Source organism: Alexandromys fortis, unplaced genomic scaffold (assembly GCF_014885135.2).
Source record: "Alexandromys fortis isolate MF-2015 unplaced genomic scaffold, M_Fortis_MF-2015_v1.1 scaffold_25, whole genome shotgun sequence".
Taxonomy (NCBI): Eukaryota; Metazoa; Chordata; class Mammalia; order Rodentia; family Cricetidae; genus Alexandromys; species Alexandromys fortis.
In genome coordinates, this window is record NW_026067904.1 from 14903700 (window position 1) to 14924997 (window position 21298).

Genomic DNA, 21298 nt, shown 5'->3' on the forward strand with positions numbered 1-21298 from the left:
TCTTTCTCCTCTCTCTCTCTCTCTCTCTCTCTCTCTCTCTCTCTCTCTCTCTCTCTTTCTCTCTCCCTCTCTCTCCCTCTTTCTTCACAGAAATGTGATACTTACAAGCTAGTGATGGAAGTTCGAGATATGGGGGGCCAGCCCTTCGGTCTATTCAATACAGGAACAATAACAATCTCACTGGAGGATGAGAACGACAATTCACCGTATTTCACCCAAACTTCTGTGAGTAGACCTGTGTGTTGCTTATCTAGATTCCTTAACATTAAAAAAAAATCTAGAATTTGGCAGCTCCATGAGAATAGACATTTTGTTTTGAATAGTAATCATTTAAAAGCAATAGACTGAAAAAAACATGGTTTTTGTAAGAATAATAGGTGAGGTGCTGTAGGTTTTGGGTGTAAGGAAGTAGCCTCACTCTTAGCCATTGAGGAAGTCTTTTCTTTGGATGTGGTTCACATGTTCAATGTTTTCTTAGTTTTTAAGGTTGCTCCAATTTTGGGATTCTTGGACTTCAGTTCTTTTATAAGTTGAAGAAGAGGCTTTCTTTCCCGTACCCTGTGTATTACATGTTTTGAAGAAGGACAGGAATTGGTCTTATATCCTCTGCTGCCATCAGAGGGAAGCCCTACTCCCAGCTCCTCTGTGTCGTGCCTTTTCTAGAAAATTATGTGAGGCATAATATATGATGATATTTTCAAGACGTGATTGTTTTTTTTTTGACTTTTAATGGGCAACTTGGCATTTTTCCATGAGCCTACACCAGAGTTTTAGTCAGAAAATAAGAAGCCTAATACAGTGATGGACGGTTCACTGTCAAAGATCTTATTTATACAGACCATAAATCAGAATAAGTAGGATTTAAATCTAGATCCAATCTTTTCCATCTTCCTATGAATTCATCTCTTGAAGATTATAATTTATCTTTTTAGTCTTTTAATATCTTAGGCTTTTGTCTTTTTTTTTTAGCTTCAAAGAGTGATGTCCATTATTTACATTCTCATAAAAAAGAGAGAAAACCTTTCTCTTAAAGTGTTTGGTGGTGAATCAAAATAAGTAAAAATAAGGTCATTGTGAAAAGTGCTAATTCTGAGCTGTAGTCCTCACTCAGGTGTAGAGTTCTGGCCCTGTAAGCTTGAGGTACCAAATTCACTTCACAATATTGTGAAGAAAAAAACCATCATTTATGTTTCACTATCTGTAAGTATTGTGTGGTGAATATGTTAGTGCAACTTAATTGGTGTTTGCTATATCTTAAGAGGCAGACAAGTTGTAATTGTCAAATAGGGTCAGAGAAGAGACAAATCTGAGGGTCAGAGAGACAGAGAATCACCTCACCAGAACTTTGGCCATTAAGACATGAATCACCTTTGGTGAATGGAAGAGATTTGTAAAGAGGATTAGAAAGAAAGAAGTTAGCCAGGCATTAAATGTATTTTTTTTTCCAAATTAGGAGCATCTATTACCTTCATATTGCATTCTTTAAATATGATTTTAAATATAAAAACCACCTTGTTAGAGGCACAGTTGTGTAATTAGAAAGCATTTCCCTCCAGTACTTCACAGAAGTAGAAGAAAACAGAATTGATGTTGAGATCCTAAGGATGACAGTCCAAGACCAAGATTTGCCCGGCACCCCTCACTCCAAAGCAGTGTACTCAATTCTCCAAGGAAACGAGAATGGGAATTTCAGAATCACAACAGACCCGAACACAAATGAAGGAGTCCTGTGTGTTATCAAGGTATGTAATAATCATAGACGTATTCTTTGAGGTATTCAAACCTGTGCTTCAGCACTGATATAAAAATTACAGCCTTCTATGAGCCTTTCTCAGAAGAGCTACAGACAGTTAAAGGATGCACAGGGAGGGGAGTTACTTACTCCTAAACCCAAGAGGAGGACTTGGGAAGAAGGGATTTTGTGGTGAGGAAAGGGGATAAGAGAAGATAACAGGGGCTTTGACAAAAGACATTTTATGCATGAAGTTGATTTATAGTAAATGAATTAGACATGAATACTTCCTGAGTGTATATAACCATACAAGTGCAGTATGGTGCTGAAATGGTTTTCAGAGACATTTTTTCTATTATTGTATTCTTTCTGAGAAGAAACTCACATCAGACAGAAACTTTATTCCTCTGTAGATAGGGTTACTAAAGTACAGCAATGCTGGATCTGACGCTTGCCTTGCTGGCCTGCTTTGAGTGTTCACACTCCCTGGTGCTCTTTGAATCACTGGGTCCATGTCTCCCTCTTGCATGCCTTTCCTCTTTTAATTTCCCAGGGGTAGTTAAAAGCTTTCTGAAGAATTTACTTTTTGATAAGATTCTCATAAAATTATACTGTATATTCTTCTCCTTCCCTTTCCCCTAGTCTTCTGTATTTCCTCCCTGTTCTTTTTCCTTTAAATTTAACTTGTTTCAGGGATCCTACTTGGATTAGAAACAATTATGCTCCATTTTATTAGTGTTTAAACTTGCAATAGAAAGATAAAGATAGGATCTTCCAAAGCAAAAGTAGGGAGGGAAGTGGTTGAATTTTAACTTTTTTTTTTTTTTTAAGCCAGGGCTTCTCTGTAGCTTTGGAGTCTGTGCTGGAATAGCTCTTGTAGACCAGGCTGGCCTTGAACACAGAGATCCACCTGCCTCTGCCTCCCGAGTGCTGACATTAAAGGCGTGTGTCACCACTGCCTGGATCTATTAAGAAGTTAATAATTGATCTTTGTGTCAGCATCAACTTTGGGTAACATTTTAACACTAAGAACACCATTCCCTTTCTGTTAAAAGTTGGAATCAGTCGTGTTCTCTATAACACTACATTGACTGACTGATGCATGCTTGTTACACAGCCACTGAACTATGAAGCCAGTCGCCAAGTCATTCTGCAAATCGGTGTCCTTAATGAAGCCCAGTTCTCTAAAGCTGCCAACGGACAGACCCCCACAATGTGCACCACGACAGTGACTGTGAAAATTAAAGACAGTGATGAGGGCCCCGAGTGCCAGCCACCAGTCAAAGTCATTCAGAGCAAAGACGGGCTGCCAGCTGGCCAAGAGCTCCTGGGCTACAAAGCTATGGACCCCGAAACAAGCAGTTCTGACGGCATAAGGTGACGCACCTTCCTAAAAGCCCCTGCATTTTAGGCATGAGCTACTTATTTCGCATTTCGAACTGTTCAGTGTGTCCACGCTTTGGTCATTTGTTGTTTGCTTTCTAAAACCCAGGTATCAGAAGGTAGGAGATGAAGATAACTGGTTTGAAATTAATGAAAGCACTGGAAACTTGAAAACCCTAAAAATATTAGACAGAGAGTCAAAGTTTGTGAAAAACAACCAGTACAATATTTCAGTTGTGGCGATGGATACACGTGAGTGATATTTTCTTAAAATAAAATGTGAATATAGAATGTGTGTCTAAGAAAATGTGGGGCGAGGGCTGTCTGTGTCTAGGTCAAATTTTAGTCCAGTCATTGTTTACATTGTTTACACTGTGGTGCTAATAGTCTAGAGTGCACAAAAATGTGTTCAGTATGCTTGCTCAGTTTACTCAGATCACCCTTCAGTCCTCTGTCCACCCCTCAAGCAAAGCTACCTGAGAGAAAAGAACCGAAGTCTAGTTTTGAGTACTGGATTATTCATTCCTCCGGAGGAATCTCTGGGTTGCTTCCTCTTTCATTTAAATTACAATGATGCCTTGAACTTGCTGAACAGGCTCAACCTACCTAAAACAGTCCAGTCCAGGGCAGGTTCATTCCAAGCATCTGTTAAAGGAATAATCCAATGTTGGCTGACACCTTTGGTGGAGTTTGGGATTAGTTCTCCAACTGCTGACTTAGGAAAAAATAGTTTTCTTCAATGGAGTCTGGCAGTGTCACCAAACTTAAGAACAGTAGGTGGCCAACACAAAATAAACTCTGATAGTTTTGAACTTCTTCTTCTTCTTCTTCTTCTTCTTCTTCTTCTTCTTCTTCTTCTTCTTCTTCTTCTTCTTCTTCTTCTTCTTCTCCTTCTCCTTCTCCTTCTCCTTCTCCTTCTCCTTCTCCTTCTCCTTCTCCTTCTCCTTCTCCTTCTCCTTCCTTCTCCTTCTCCTTCTCCTTCTCCTTCTCCCTCTCTTCCTCCTCCTCCTCCTCCTCCTCCTTCTCCTTCTTTTTTTTTGGTTAGGTTACTATTTCTGTGATGAAACACCATGATCAAAAGCATGGTGCCTCCAGGAACCTGGAGGGAGGAGCTGATGCAGAGGCATGAAGGGGTGTTGCTCACTGGCTTGCTCCTTAAGGCTTGTGTGGCCCGCTTTCTTGTAGAATCCAGGACTACCAGTCCGGGGATGGTACCACCCATAATGGACTAGATTCTCCCGCAGTAGCTACTAATTAAGAAAATGCCCTACAGGCTTGCCTGCATCGTGATTTTCCAGCATTTTCCCAATTAAGGCTCCTTCCTCTTTGATGAATCTAGCTTGTGTCAGGTCGACATAGAACAGCTAGGATGTTCACCTTACAGGTCTTTTGCTTATTTATGTATTATATACCTGGTTTCTGGTTTTGTATTTTTGTGTGTGCAAATGTGTATATTTAATAACCTATATGTGTTTCTTGTGTTTCTTTTGGTTCTTTTTCCCCTGTTTATTTTGTCCTTTTTGGTTTGTAGTATTTTATCCTACCTTATTATTTTTTTATATGCCTGTTTTTTTTTCTATTGAGAGAGAAAGAAAGGGTACAGAGTTGGGAGGGTGGGGAGGATCTGGGAGTAGTTGGGAGAGGGGAAACAGTAATTAGAATATATCATATGCAAACCTATTTTCAATTAAACAGCAACAACAATAAAAGGTTAGTACTACAACAAACTCTATAGAGAGCCTCTGTCAAATACTGTCAACCATCAAGTAGTGATCTCGAAACTTTTGTAATGAGCCCCTACTAGAACCATGTTAGATAGTTTAAATAAATATACGCATATAAAATGTGCTAGTGGTGTGTGCTGGTGTACACATGTACTATTATGCAATGCATTATATAAATCTATATCATAGAAATGAGTAAAATGAAAGTTAAACAGAAGTTTCACTTTAATTATGTACTTCCCTATGTAAGACAAATCCTTGTAGAGATAAAGGAAAGTGACCTTGGGCTTTTTAGACAGAGCTAATTCTTTGGCCTCTCTGAGTAATCAAAAACGGTCTCTGCTGTTTTTAGATACACTAACTACATAATGCCAGACAGTAACAGGCTATTTCTACATGTCTTGAATTTGCTTAAGTTAATAACATACAATGATCCCCCAGACCCTATTTAGGTTATAGTATTTTTACAATTTTTTATATTAAATTGTGTGTGTGTGTGTGTGTAGATATGTGAATGTGGGTGCAGGTGACCAAAGAAGCTATAGATGTTGGCTCCCCAACGAGCTGGAGTTACAGGTGGTTGTGAGCAACCTGGTAAGGATGCTCGTACTTTAGCTTAGATCCTCTAGAAGAGCCAACCGCACATGCTCTTCACCACTGAGCCGCCTCCATAGCCCCTTTGCTGCAGTTTTAAAGCAACAGCTGCATCTACTGAATGAGAACAAAGGTTAAGTAATTAAGATGCCAGCTGCTGACTGTTGTGGAGACCAGGCAGGCTGACTCACGCACACTATTTGGGCTCAAGGCTTTTCTCACCTCTCAGTTCTCCTGCCTTCGGATAAAAATACCACATCCTCTTCAAGGAGAGGAGCAGCAGCGTTACAGACCCTCCTCCCAGTTAAGAACATCTAGGCTTCAAATTTTGAACTGTCTCCAAATGTGAATGTCATTACCGAGTAACCTACCTGCATATTTTCCTTCCTTTTGTTCCACACCTCAAACATATATTCTTTTCATACAGTTATTTTATTTACTATAAGCTCAAAACCCTACAGAATAATGGAGAGAGATTTAGCTGAGAAACATATTAATATAATAAACTTTCTAATTCTGTGAAATTTGTTATTCTTTCTTTAAAATGTTTGTTATTCCTATAAGTAAAAACGAAATCTAAGTGGCTTACACATATATTTATGACGGGAAATGGGGCTCTCTCCCTACTCATTTACTTTTACATGTTGATTATGTATTAAGTTCTAAGCACAAGGGCATGGAAACTAGGGGATCATAGATAAGGATTTGGTCTTGGTACTAATGTAGGGTTTACTGTCTTATTTTCTCAGAAGACTCTACGGTATAAGAGTTTTACCAGTAGAGAGTGTTTAGATGCCATTACGCATGGAGAGAATTCAGAGGCTCTCATATTGAAGCAGAAAGAGGCAAAGATTATAGAAAGGCTGGCAGTGGATGAAAGAAAAATGTAATTCTAATTTAGAGAGGAGGAAATTGCAGAGAGCAAAATTTTAAAAAGTAACCTTGTTCTTTAGTGCGGAAAGTAGGCATGATACAACCTAGGTTATGGAAAAGATGAGGATACCACAAACTTTAATGAGAAAATCATATGGCAATATAAAGAATAAATTGGTTTTTTTGAGTTTTAGTCTTTATGTAGGAATGTAAGAATACTATACAATGAAACTTTGTTTTGATGCTCAAAGGTATTTCTAGAAAATAAATTAGGAAGTCCTACTGACTTTAGAATCCAGCCCATTCTTTGAATTTCTCCTGTGCAGCATCCTTGCCTGTCAGGCTGATTTCTGTATGGTCAGTCTAGAGGACCCTGTTCTACACATCATACTCCTAGAACATGAGAATACCAGTGTCCCTCCAAGCCTGCCCCCAAACTCATGTTCTTTAAATTATTCAAATGAATAGCAATGACGGCTTCTTGATTGTTACCATTAATCCTTGTTTGATTATTAATACTGCACCTTAAGCATTTGTTACTCTGAAAATATGCCTTCACTCTTTCTCATTCCTATTCTTTTACCCTAGATTGGTTATGGACTCATTTTTTTCCTTTGGTAAACTTTCTCTTCATTAGGTATTAAGATAAGAATTTGATACAAGTATGTTTAATGCAGATTTGTGTGTATGTGCTAGAAGAGGGCTTTGAATTCCCTGATAAAAAGATAAAGTTCTGTGGCTGTGCCCAGGAGCAGACTTAGCAAGATGGAGGCTAGGAATGGGGCCAGGGTGTCAAAGAAGTTAGGGTCTCAGTTCCTGAGAAGCTGGCTTTTTCCTGTGAAGAGGCTGAGTTAACAGGCCCAAGGCCTCTGTGTGTTTGCTCTCTGACACCTTTGAGTTTTCCTGTGTTCACCTTGTGTGCACTGCTTTGCCAGCTTTCTGCTGAATTTGCCCCGTTTCCCCCCTAAAAACTGTATTTCTCAATAAACTTGCTTGGCATAAAACAGCTTGCGCAGTAACTACTGATACCAGGTTTCTTATCTTCTCTAACTTCTCATCTTCTGCTCCTCCCCCTTCGAATTCTGTCACTGAAGAATGACATGCTTGTCCTTGTCACCTAATGCATATGTTAAGATCTAAACTGGGGTCCTCTGAAACAGTAACGCATGCTCTTCCCCAACAAGTCCCAAATAATGCAAATGTCAATATTTGCAATTCTTCTGTGTATTGAGACACTCATAATCTTCCAAGTCTGGGCTGTGAAATTCACTACTAAGGACCCTATAATATTGAGGTGTACTTGATACTTGAAACAATTGAGCTCAACTTTATAAAATACCTTCTTTTTTTTTAAAAGCTTCTTACAAAAGTCTTAAAAATGTTATTGAGTGACTATCATATCAAAGCAGTATTTTATTTCATTCCAAAAGTAACACACACAATGCTGGGAGTTAATGGGCCTACCCCAACTTGAGAAGAGAAAACATGGACTCTTTCTAATAATAAAGAATTCCATTCATTCAGGAACTGACTTTAATACAGAAACTTCCATCTAACAATTGATATTTGAAGTCTAGTTCTAGTCATGGTTCATACAGAAAGAGTAGATTCCATTTTGTAAGCATGTCTTCACTTCTGTACAATATTAACATATTGGCAAAATTCTGAAAAACACATATCAGAGCGTTTAAATTGTGTATCTGTTGAGAATGTGGATTATCCCTCCTATCTACAATGAAAGCTTGTATCATCAATATTTATTTTACAATGAGCAAGTTTTATTTTTACAACCCCATATTCCCTCTGGCTCATTGTATGTATGTAAGTGTTATGGACAAGAATCTTTAGCACATTTCTGTAAGAAAATAAGAACTGTACATTCAATTTGAGAAAATTTTATTTGAAGACCCTTATGTAGCATAAAAACATCTACTTTTCACGCATCCACTCCCCATAATGTTTATCAGGCAAATACATAGTTGCAAGACTTAAAAATGATAGCTAAATGGATAAGTGTTTTTAAATATAGACTTAAATGAATTTCAGTTTGCTTTGCTATGGGGGTAACTTAGGTTCTATTTATCCTAGTTGGCCGGTCCTGCACGGGAACACTGGTTGTTCTTCTGGAAGATTTTAATGATCACCCACCACAGGTTGACAAAGACCTGACCATTTGTCAGCAGGAGAAGGATTATGCTGTTCTGGAGCCTGTTGACCTAGATGGGCCTGATAATGGTCCACCTTTTCAGTTTTTCTTGGATAATTCTGCCAGCAAACTTTGGACTCTAGAACCACAGGACGGTAAGTGCTTAACATTAAATCTTGTAAGCAATCCCGGCTCAAGATTGCTTAAGGTTTTTGTTTCCACCTTGGTTAGTCATCATAAATACATATGCACTGTAAGAAGTTATTGATTGTGGAAAAATAACACACACACACACAATTTGTTTCTCGAGACAGGGTTTCTCTGTGTAGCTTTGGAGACTGTTCTGGAACTCACTTTGTAGCCTGGCTAGCCTTGAACTCAGAGATCTGCCTGCCTCCTGAGTGCTGGGATTAAAGGTGTGCACCATCACTGCCCTGCTAAATAATAAGGCCTTAATATTTATCGTCTATCTGTCATCATTATAAATATACCTACAACAAATCTATTATTTATCTATATATATATATCATCTATTCTTTAATCAATTATCTATGTAACACCTATCAATTGTTAACCTATGTATGCATGTGTCTGTGTATTAATCATTAGTAATTTATCTTATGCATGTTACACTTAGACTTTTGGTCTAAATATCTTTTAAGAAAATGTAAAAATCAATTTTTTTCATTTTTTGAGGCAGGATCTCTCCACATAGCCCTGGCTTTTCTGGGATCTTGGCCTGGAGCTCACAGAGATCCAACTGCCTCTGCTTCCCGAGCACTGGGGTTAGAGGCATGTGCCACCACTCCCAGCCTGAGATGGATCTGTTTTTAGTGTAAAGTAATGTCAGCTCTTTTCTTAGTTTTTTGAAAAGTCATATAATTTTTAAGAAAGAAAAAGGAATCACTAGAGTTTTGATTGCAGATTAATTACTTAAAGACACGGCAAGTGGGAACAATGTTGCTGCTGGAATGTCATATTAATATATACTTTCTTTACTCTTTTCCCTTCAGGTAAACGTGCCATTCTTCGCCAACGACACAATCTCAATTATAACTATTATTCTGTGCCAATCCAAATACAAGACAGGCATGGTTTCTCTGCAAAACATATGCTATCAGTGAGAGTGTGTGACTGTACAGTTCCCTCCGAATGTAGAATGAGTGCTAAGGAGGAAAGGGACATTAAACCAAAAGTAATCCTTGGGAAATGGGCCATTCTCTCCATGGTCCTGGGCTCCGCACTGCTACTGTGTAAGTATCATTATCCAAACTGTATTAACTCAAGTGTTATAGAGCACTTAGGTGTTAATTTTCCATTATTGTAACAAAATCCTGGAAAAAAAAAAACTTACAAACAGAAGAGGTTTGATTTGCTGCCGTTTCAGAGACCTTGGGCCATGACTAAGAGAGTGAGAAGAGGTTAGTGTTCCACTCTTCCCTTGAAAAACGTGTCTCCAGTGATACAACTTCCTCTCATTAAGGCCCACCCTTTGAAGATCCTGCTGTCTCTCAGTAGCACTCTGAGGTAGAGACCAAGCCATTAACACATGGGCCGCTGGGGACAGCTTGTTCCAGCTATAGTAGTCTAGAAAGATGTGCAGCTGTTCTTATATTAATGACACGTATATCTGTCGGCACATGTATAATTGTTAGTGCATGTGCCCTTTAAAAAACTTGTCTCTCCTTTCTAAGTGAGGTTCTGAGTTATAGATGAAACAGCAATAACAGCAGATTAAAACTATTTAGAGGTCATGTTTAATTCTTCAGAAGTTACTTATGAGACAGTGAAGATTTCTGAAAAGCTGTACAGATAGTTTTTAAAACCTTAATTTCAAATTATTTGTTTTTAATTTTTTTGTTTATTGTCAGATTATTTTACTATCTACCAGAATGTAAAACAGTATTACTTTACCTCGCTTTCTCATTTATTTAGGTATTCTGTTTACATGTTTCTGTGTGACTACTACGAAGAAAACAGTCAAAAAATGCTTCCCCGATGATGTGGCCCAGCAAAATTTAATTGTATCAAATACTGAAGGACCGGGAGAGGAAGTGACGGTAATCAGAATTAAAATCCCACTGAATTCTACAGTGATTCAATGAACATAATTGATTACTCCGTAGTAATAACAAAATGTAATAGTTATTGACCCTTACTGCACCAAGCAGACATTGAAGTGCCCCATACAGTTTTTTTTTCATATCCATTTATATTGGTGTCAAAGAACGACTATAACACTCAATAATATAATGATGCAAACAATGAAAACACATGTTCTCACTTTTCTGTAGGGTAGGAATCAAAGATAAAATATTGACAGAGTCATGCTTTTCTCCAAAGGCCTTGTGGAGCAATGTCCTAAGCTTTATTCCCTTCTTGGCCCTTGCCTTGTAACCACAAAAAGCGATTTTCATGGTATTATCTCTTGTGTGTTTTATAATCCAAATTTCTCTTTCTGTGAGAATACTGGTCATATTAGAGCAGATACTCACCTAATCTGGTATGGCTTCCTTGAAACTTAACATGATCACATCTGCAATGACCTTGAAGCGAAAACCTCAATGCATGAATTTTTGGGGGACAGAGTTTGACTCAGTATGTCCATACTATGGTTCTTAAGATTATCCTGATTTTGCATGGGAAGGACATAGCCAGCATGTGACTTATCTATGGTAGCAAAGAGTTGGTTTCAATGCCATTGATTGATTTTCAAACTCTCTCTTTAGGAGGCAAATATTAGACTCCCCGCACAGACATTCTGTGATACAAGCACATCTGTTGGGACTCTTGGTGGCCAAGGAATCAAAACACAACAAAACTTTGAGATGGTCAAAGGAGGCTACACTTTGGAGTCCAACAAAGGAGGTGGCCACCACACCTTGGAGTCCAACAAGGGAGGTGTGCTGGGAGCAGCAGACACTGGCCGATACACATACACAGACTGGCAAAGTTTCACTCAACCCCGGCTTGGTGAAGTAAGTCCCCCAAGTTCTCAAGTGCCCACCACATGAAATCCCAACATGATTTATAAACAGAATATCCCAAAGTACCATTTCATACACCTGAAACACACCTTTCCATCTCTTATACCAATGCAGACACTGATGTCAAGCGCAAACTCAGAGCAAAAATACTCTTTCAAAGCTCAGGTTTTAAAATATGACTTCCAAGACTTTAGGACTAGTTTATGTGGATTTCTTTGGGAATCTAAGAGACTGATGTCTTCTTCACTAAATATTATCAGAAAAAGATCTGTGAAAAATTGACAAGTATTATAAATAGATCATAAATTGCCAACATTTTACCAGCATGTTGGAATTCTATATGTAAGGTTAGGACATCTTGCCTACCTAAATCAACTAGCTAGGTTTGTGAGCTTTAATCTTAGGTTCTATCTCAGGATTCTGAGTACTTTCCTTGTTTGTTTCAGATTACTCAAACTAGTGTGAGCCACATTAGTGTGTTCGATAATTATAGCTGCATAACATGTTATATATGTTCCTCATGTTATATATACATTAATGTATTAGACTCTTAGAACTATATAACAGTATAAATGCAAGAACCACAACCTACATTGGTTTTCTTCCCATACATGAAGAAACAATTTAGGTAAATTTTAATTAGATATACCTTTATTCAAGTGGGAAATTGTAAGTTATTCCTGTGATATATGCATAAGTCTTAGTTCTTATAAATGTGTTCACTCTGGCCATTTATTTATTTGCTATATTTTAAAAATGAATATAATATAGACCAATCATGTGCATTTTTTATATGTAGGAATCCATTAGAGGACACACTCTGAGTAAAAATTAAACAGTAAAAGGTAAATTCAAGAATCATTTTTATGCTAGTTGGTTTAGGTGTCTTTTAAAAGGCATAATAAATTGTGTCTTTTCTCCACACAGAAGGTGTATCTGTGTGGACAAGACGAGGAACACAAGCATTGTGAAGATTACGTCCGTTCATACCATTATGAAGGCAAAGGCTCCATGGCCGGCTCTGTGGGCTGTTGCAGTGATCGGCAGGAGGAAGAAGGGTTGGAGTTTTTAGATCACTTGGAACCGAAATTTAGGACATTAGCAAAGACATGTGTGAAGAAATAAACATTTTGATTAGTGGAGCGACATCTGCAGTGAATGCAGAGGTGTCCCTGGATGCAAAAGGATAGCAGTTTGCAGTAGCGAATATGCTTATTGAAGGTGACGTCATCTATAGATGAGGATGCCTTACCAACCACAGCTCTTCAAATTCTCCCTGTCTCCAGAACTTCTGTGTGGTGTAGGCAGGAAGTTGTCACTGTTCCTTCTCTTTCTGTGCATGTATGCATTGCCTTCTCAGGGCTGGACTGTGTCTGCCACTGAAACTGGTGATGTTTGAAACTTACGCTCTTTTGCACGCTATGCAAGACTCTGTGGTGGAGTTGGGTACTGTGGAAGCTTAAAACAGGAATCTGCATTGTGTATATACAAATTAAATATTTTCTTCAAAATCGGGGGGGAGAATTCTGTTTCTAAAATTTTTTCTTTTGTGCCAAGATATCGTTTTCCCTCTCCAAGATTAGCTTCAGATAGATTTTTAAGTATTTTTAGATGTAGTCTTTTGTGTGTCTAAATAGGCTTAATTCTTGCTACACTTTTCATTCCTCCAAGGAGCACTGTCTTCTCCCAGGAGCCTACGAGGCTTAGTCCTCAGATCAGCCTCCTGGAGCTCCTGTTGGAATGACATGGGTCACAGCATCTTGAGCTAGAGATTGGTTAAGGAGTCCATGGAAACACTGGACTCCTGATCTCCACAGGCTGGCTTAGGCTCATGGATATATTTTGTTTGTCTGACTTAATGTGGTATTACTTTACATTTACGAATACATGTGTAAGTACTTTGGGAAGAATATTAGCTACTTAATTTGATACTGATGCATTATTTCAGTGGTTTTCAACTGCTCTTCATCTTCAAACCTTTTTCCAATGAGTCTTAAAGTCATCTAGTTGTAACAGGCACAGGGTTTAACACTTACCATGTGTCAATGCTACGCTAGCGTCATACTGGAACTTACTACTCAGTACACTGAGTATTAATTTGGTAATTACTCAAAGAAAAACTGGAAGACTAGAAATAATTAAAATTTTTAATCTATTGCAGCAACACATGCTAAATATTATTGAATTGTGAATTCATAAATATTTTAATATGAGTGGATATTTTAATAAGGTGTGACATTTTAATAAGATGTTATTTTACTGATCTATAAAGAAACTATATATTTGGATAATATTTTGTGGAAAACTACAGGTATGTGTCAAGTTATATCTCGTGGAAACTTTACATTTAAACTAAATTGACTTTCTTAACCCATTCCTTTCTGTTGTCAAAATAGATTTCTGTTTCATTCAGGTTTTGTAATTAGTCCTATTGTCTCAGTTAGGAAAGGAGTTTTTTTTTTTAATTGTGAAATTGGATACAGGAATAAAATGAAACATAGCTTTGATAGACCAGATTTGGTTTTGCAAATCTTCCATAATGTATTATTTTTTTTGCAATCATTGTATGATAATTTGGAGTGGTGAAGTGATTTTTGCTTTTTGAAGAAATGTCACTCTGACAATGTAGATTATGACATTTTAGGATCTAATAGTACCAATTTGGAAATGCATCGAATGCCACAGTAAGTTATATTCTTCAGTATACTTATAGAACATTAAATGAGCAGTTACAATCATTAGCTTAAAAATAGCTTAATATGTGTTGTAGTCTTCATCTTCCTCTTATACTTGCTGAATTATAGATGAGGAAATTTATCTCTAAATTAGGAAGCACAATTGACGTTCACAGTAGATCTTTTTTTTTTTTTAATCAAGAGAAGGCTCCCCGAAGTGTCAGAGAGTTATTAGAAAGCATGGGAAATAATCTGTATTAAGCATTTTTAGCTATTTTAAACATTTTCAAGCTATTATCAAAACTTATCTCAGAGAAATTATATTTATTGTTGGATTTATTTAGGCAACTCTGAGCAATTCTCTTTTTGCATCAAAATTTAAACATTAATTGTACGATGAATTAAATCTATGAAACCCTACCAGACTGTAATTTAGTTTACTAATAAAGTACTGTATTTCATACAAATGTTGAGTTAATTGTTGATTTAGTAAATTAATAGTTATAAAATGCTTTCTGTAGTTCAACATCTATGAGGACCAGACAATCCGGTGTTTTAGATGTTAAGAGTTTTACTCTCCTTTTTGCAGTTTATAAGTCAGAAGTGGCATTTAAAAATCCTAAATGAAATGTCAGCCATGGAACAGTTCATATTGACCCAACCTGTTATCTGCTTCTCTGTTAAGGGTATGGGAATACTGTATGCAACCAGACACTGCCTTTGTCTTTCTACTTAGGGAAGCACGGTTGAGGTCTAGAAGGAGAGCACTTTCTGAGAATGGATAGATTCACAGTGTTAACGACCAATCAAATAAGTGAATATACAATAGACACCCTTTGGAAAGATGTTATCGGCAGAAATATAAAATTTATTATCTCAGCCGGGTGATGGTGGTGCACGCTTTTAATCCCAGCACTCAGGAAGCAGAGGCAGGCGGATCTCTGTGAGTTCGAGACTAGTTCCAGAACAGGCTCCAAAGCCACAGAGAAACCCTGTCTCGAAAAACCAAAAAAAAAAAAAAAAATTATTATCTCAGATCCTTTTAACCAACAGTAGCCATTTTTAAATATATATGTATATGCGTGTCTGAGAATCAGTATGAAAACCCTCTGACATGGCCCTTGGGTGTCTGATGTATAATATATGTTGTGTAAAGATAAATTGTTTAAAATCTGCATTACTTAAGTTATTAATGAATGGGAATAAGGTACCTTTTAATAAAAAATCTATAAAGTAATGAGCCATTTACTGGCTTGTAACTTGGGTGAAGCAAAAGCAAGCATGTCCTTCCTTTGGTAAATGCTGGATCTGAGAATATGAATACACAGTATTTCAAATGTGTATCGCTTTGATGAGCAGATGCCTTGCTCCAGTCTCTTTTTTGTATGGTTTGTCATTGGCTTGCTCTTAAAGTTTTATTTTGCTGGATGTGACTGATACAGAATATCATAGGAGTGTTTAAGACATTATCAAAACCAGTATTTTGTGTCAAGTAATCCCATTCTGTCAAGAGTGGTCTTCATCTTACTATTATTATTTCTAGTCTGGCAAATCATGTAGAAAAATACCAAGGCAAACAAGGTCTAGGAAGATGACTAAGCTGATAAAAAGTAGCTGCTGTGCAAGCCTGAAAACCTGAGTTCAAATCCCCAGGCCCCATCCAAAAGTGGGACTCCTACACTCCTACAGCATGGTAAAATGTGGAGAAAGGAGAATTCCCATAAAACAACATGATACCTGTCTCATACAAGGTAGAAAGTGAGGAACAAAACCCAAGGTTGTCCTCTGACATACACTTCTGAGTGTCTGCATTTATACATACTAATGTGTATACACACACACACACACTCAGACATATACACTCATATACAACATATACACATGTACTCATACACACTCATACTCACATACATATACACGCATTCTCACACACTCACATACACATGTACCTTCAAACATTCCTACATACTTTCGTATTACATGTGCTCATACACACTCATATGGATATTCACTGATATACACTCACATACACATACACTCACACATACATTTACACACACACACACCCTCTCACACATGTGCTTACATACTTAAATACCACACACACACACAGACACACAGACAAATTTTTAATAGTCAATTTAAAAATTTTAGGAGCAGTGAGAACTCACTAAGTAAAGGAACTGGTTTTTAAGCCTGAGAACTAAATTCAGTCCCTGGGGCCCACACAGTAGAAGAAAAGAATGCCTCCTGCAAATTCTCCTCTAACTTTCACACATGTTCTTTTGATGTGCGCACACACATGTGACAAAACATATGAAAAATTAGTAGTCTCATGCAATGTTATTAAAATTAATTCTTTTAAAATGTTGTGTAAACATATAATTTAATATATTTTAATTCTTGTTTAAATCATATATTAATATTCATATATTAATGTCAAATGTTGAATTTGATTTTGATGTTTTGATGTTGAACATTAAAAAGATACATTGCTGATCCGCATACGTGTGCAGCTGTTCATGGCAGTTACAGCAGAGATTCCAGGGTACCGAGCATCTATCTCCTAATATCTATTTCTGAGTCTAACTTTATTGAGTGGATATATGCCTAGCTGAGACACCGTTATTTATTATCCTTCTAAACTAAATGTGATATTGTCTTAAATATTATGCATGAAGCTCATGGGTAAGAATCTAAAGAGAATTAATTTCCCTGAAAAGAAGCATTTTTCTATCCCCTTTACTATATTTAATACGTGACAAGTCTGGTACTAAGTAAGTCATTTGGTGTACATCATATCAGAGGCTTTGAACCAAGAGTGGCAGAAGTAAGAACTGAGAAAGACTAAAGCAAAGAACAGTGGCCCGCACTTTTAATTCCAGCAGTCAGGAGGCTGGAGGGTCTTCAGTTAGAGATGAGCCTGTGCTCCAAAAGAAGAACCTGTTTGTAAATTAAATAAATAATAGAGGAAAAATAGACAAATGGAAGGTTGGACAGATAGATAATAGGTAGGTGATAGATGGATAGATAGATGATAGATTGATGGTAGTTAGACAGACAGATAATAGTAGATAGATGATAGATAGATAGATAGATAGATAGATAGATAGATAGATAGATAGATAGATAGAATAAAGGGTTCCTTGGTAGCTTGGTGGCATCTTGGCCAGGCCATCAAGCACTTTAATGAACGTCTGTGAATCACAGACAAAAAAAAAATCTTAGTTTTCTGTTACGATATAGCTGATTCTCAGCTGTTAAATAAAGGTTGGTTCCAAATATTTTTTAGCCTAGATTTTGATTCAATGAGTTAAATTTCTAGATCCTCTCCCTCTTTCCTCTTCCTCTTCCCCACTTCTGTCTTTGTGCCAGGGTCTCATGCAGCCCAGGGTGGCTCAGGTGATATTTTAGGGTTCTTCCAAACAACCCCAAAGCAAAGTGTGGGTAAGAATCAGCCACTATTGGAAATAAGACCAGCCTAATAATGGTCAGCTAGAAGGTACTGTATTTCTGCTCTACTAAACCCACAAGCCTGACTTTAGAGGATTTAAGAGAACTGGTGTTTTCTAGTGAGCTGTTGTGTGATTCTGTCAGGTCATTGAACCTCATCGCTTAGAACCTTCAACATTAGGAATAATCTTGCGGTTGATTTTATCAAACAAAATATCACACTCTTGGAATTTGAGGACCTGTGTTTTCCTTACTGTTAGGTAGCCCTTCCTTTCCAATGGGCTCAGCAAGTTTTTGCCTTTGCTTTTACTTTTAGCCATCTCATGCCTGCTATACAGCTCTGCCCCAGTGCTCTTCCCCCAGGCCTGAGGTTTTTCTCTTAATTGTTGTTATCCATGGTATTGGATACCTAATTGCTGCATTAAGTCAGACCTCTAAATAAGAACGACTTCCGTCAGTGTACACTGTTTAAAGTACCGTGTGCTTTATTTGCAGTGCTTTTTTCTCTCCTCCTGTGAATGGTGTGGTACTGCCCTAGGCACCTCCAGTCTGTCAAACACAATACTCACTTGCAGTTTCACAGCCCGAGGCATGATCTCACTTTTCAGTTCATTACAATTCTGTTTCTTTATTTCCATTACAATCCCAAGCCATTTTCTGTGCTTTCTTGAATAGATTTCAGCCTTAGAGTCAGTAAAGGTGATCTTGACAGAGATGGTGGCAGTTTCAGTCTGTGACAAAACACATTTTATGGTTTTGTTGTATGACCAATGCTTATTATGGCTTCCAGTGAACTGCACTGGAATTCTGTTGTTCTATGTTGCAGACTATATAAGACATCTTATTTATCACAATGGAAAGGCTAAGACCTGTATTCGTCTGTAATGGCATGTGGAGAGTGGATTAAAAGCAAATTTTTCTCTAGTGCAAATTAAGGCAGATGTTGGGCTCATATGGAGGCAACCTAATCAATGTTCTTGGAATCATTATTTTTGTTTATTCTCTTTTGCATAAATTACTTCAGAAACACAAGATGACCAATGCAATTTCAACTATCACACATGTCTCTAAAGTGACTGTCTACTAATCTACAAGTCTACAATTACCTGACTATCTAAAGACTGGAAGATTAGAGACAGGAGATAGATTTACGAATTTAATCATTACAGTTCTTTGGTAGGTTTTAATGACAGAAATGGACAAAAAATATCACATGGAAGAGTAAGCATTTTTTTTCCTCTTTGGAAAACTGAGGCATGGCTCAGGCAAGGCAAGAGATAACGTTTTATTGACACAGAAGTAAAGACCAGAGCCAGGAAAAATTAGAAACAATACAAGTCAACAGTAGAATCAACCAATCAAGAAGCAAAGAAGCCCCAAAGAGCAACTAGGAGGCCTATATTAAGAGAACAGGTGAGAGATGATGGTGAGCAGGGAGAGCAGGTGAGAGATGGTCACATACACAAATTATCTGGGAGCTTGGTAAGAGGCCCAGGGAGAAGAGGCTTAATCACAGGACTCGAATTTCTTGATCAAGTGGGAGGATGACCAAGTCCGTAAGTTCACCGAGGAAAACAGCAGAGCTCATTTTGATTTGGAGTGATGAAGGCTTTAGAGTCGATGCTTTGAACTTGAGCTGTTTGTGGGAGTTTCAGGCAAATTCCTTCTGTCTCTACCTTAGTCACAAAGGACGCACTAAGTGGGCCTTTTTGCTACTGTTTAGTACCTGTGCAATCTATTCCCAAGGGTAGGAAGTGCATTCAAGACTGGAGCCACTTTTTATATAGCTATAAAAGTGACTATAGTGGTGTGATATATTTCATTCAGTGTGAATATTCAACTGTGTGCTTTTATTCTCAAAGATATGCCAAGCATTTTTCTGCTTGATTATTTCTTCCCATTCACCTAAGTTTACCTATCCTGGTTCTAGGCACTAGAATTCTGTTGGGAAAATCACACTAATAAGTTAACTGTCATCATCATTAGTATCTCTAGTATCCTAGACTGGCCTTAGACTTTACATGTAGCTGAGGATCACCTCTGATTTTTCTGTCTCCACCTCTGTTAGTACTGGAATTACAAACATGCACCACCATGCTCCATTTAGAAGGTGCTGTGTATCAAATTTAGGGCTTTTGCATGCTAGGCAGGCAAGCAATCTACCAACTGAGCTACAGCTCCAGTCCTGAGGCTTGCAATATAGTTAATATGAGAGAGAACAACTTGAGTTCCATCTCAATAAAAATATTACAAAAAGAAAAGCAGAATGAGGTAAAAACAAAAGAGTCCAATGACCAAGATGTGGCTTATTTTCTGTTAGGTGGACATGGTTGACTAGAGACTGTGCGGTGGGAGGGATACATTTCAGCTTCCAGGAAGCAGAAACAGGTTGTGGATAGCCTCTTGAAGTGAGCCTCAAGAAATGACTCTTACACTTTCTGAACACACTGGAATAGCCAGGCAGCACTTGACCTTTCAAATACTAGAGACTGTTGAAGATACTTGGCATTTGGTCTCGCTGGGATGAGAAACTTCTGGGATTTTTATTTTGTTTTTTGTAAAAAAAAAAATTGAAAGAATTTTAGAAGAACTTAGTACAATAACATAACAATCTAAGCTATTTACATTTATTTAATTCTCAGTGATTTATTGAGAAACTGCTCAATCTTGAACTCCTGATTTTTCTGCCTCATTGTCTTGAGGGCTGGGATTACAGGAATGTGAGTTAGATTCAGCCCTAATTTATTTAGGGACAAAGACAACAAAGTTGCTTGGTTTAAAAATATTAAAGTTAGGAGCATTGGCAAAAAGAAAGAAAGGCTAATTGAGAGGGTTTTGGTATAGTCTGGAAAGATGATGGAAGTTTGAACCAGAACAGTATTGATGGAGAAGGTGAGAACAAGGTGAAGTCCAGGTGTGTTTCCCAGGTGCCTTTGGTAGAATTTACTGATCGGACCTAGAATAAAAGAAAAAAAAAAGAAGGATATGTTTCAGTGATGGGTGGACCAACTTCTCTTTCAAGTCAAATACTAGAACAAAGCTGAAAAAAAATCTGTTCTACTCAACTGTAAAAACATAACTTTATCCTTGGGATAGGGTAGAGCTGGGTAAGGGCTTCCTTGCTTTTCTTTTCTTTGGGGAGTAGAAAAAGGAAAGAATTACTTGTGAAAAATATCTTCAAATGTGCTGTGAATTTGTCATTCATCCGTTTGCTCATTTGTTCATTCATTTCACAAACATTTAACTGTTAGCTGTTTGGGAAGTGTGCTCGTGTAGGAGATGTAAGGGTGAACCAAAACAAAATAAAGGCATAGAAATTAAGTGTAATCTTTGGTGAGGAAGAAATATTAATTAATTAATTTACAAATTTATCATGATAATTGTGACAAGTCTTCTGAGCTAGCTAATGAAGTGGGTTTTACCTCGTTAGAGGATAAATGAAAGCTAATACTTATAGAGTGGACCGGAGTTAGCCTGCCCAAGGGCATAGAAGACATCTTCAAGAGAAAGAAATAGCACACCATAGCGCCTATAGCAAAAGACACCTGTGAGTACAGAGACCTAAGGAACACAGGTGTGTGTGTGTGTGCATGCATGCTCACGTGCGCAACACCAACGCTTAGAGTGTAGTGATACTTCCAAGTTAGATAAGGCACGAGAGCAGTCTATATCAAAAGAGAATACACAGGCACAGTTAACGAGAAAGAAGAGAACCCGAACAGATAATCTTG

General features: G+C 37.6%; 1 protein-coding gene across 2 annotated transcripts in view; it reads left to right on the top strand.

Moving 5' to 3' along the window:
* Dsc1 (desmocollin 1) overlaps positions 1–12841 on the top strand; it is a 29595-nt gene extending 16754 nt beyond the window's left edge. The window contains exons 8-16 of one of the 2 annotated variants that reach the window (XM_050135069.1): positions 91–225; positions 1557–1742; positions 2850–3109; positions 3225–3367; positions 8395–8607; positions 9466–9705; positions 10388–10512; positions 11182–11430; positions 12367–12841. In XM_050135069.1, the coding sequence (XP_049991026.1) occupies positions 91–225; positions 1557–1742; positions 2850–3109; positions 3225–3367; positions 8395–8607; positions 9466–9705; positions 10388–10512; positions 11182–11430; positions 12367–12564 (1749 nt within the window). In that variant the 3' untranslated portion in view covers positions 12565–12841. Of the gene's footprint in view, positions 1–90; positions 226–1556; positions 1743–2849; positions 3110–3224; positions 3368–8394; positions 8608–9465; positions 9706–10387; positions 10513–11181; positions 11431–12238; positions 12275–12366 lie in introns of those variants that run through there. The other variant, XM_050135070.1, reaches the window with a different exon arrangement.
* The last annotated feature ends 8457 nt before the right edge of the window (positions 12842–21298 follow it).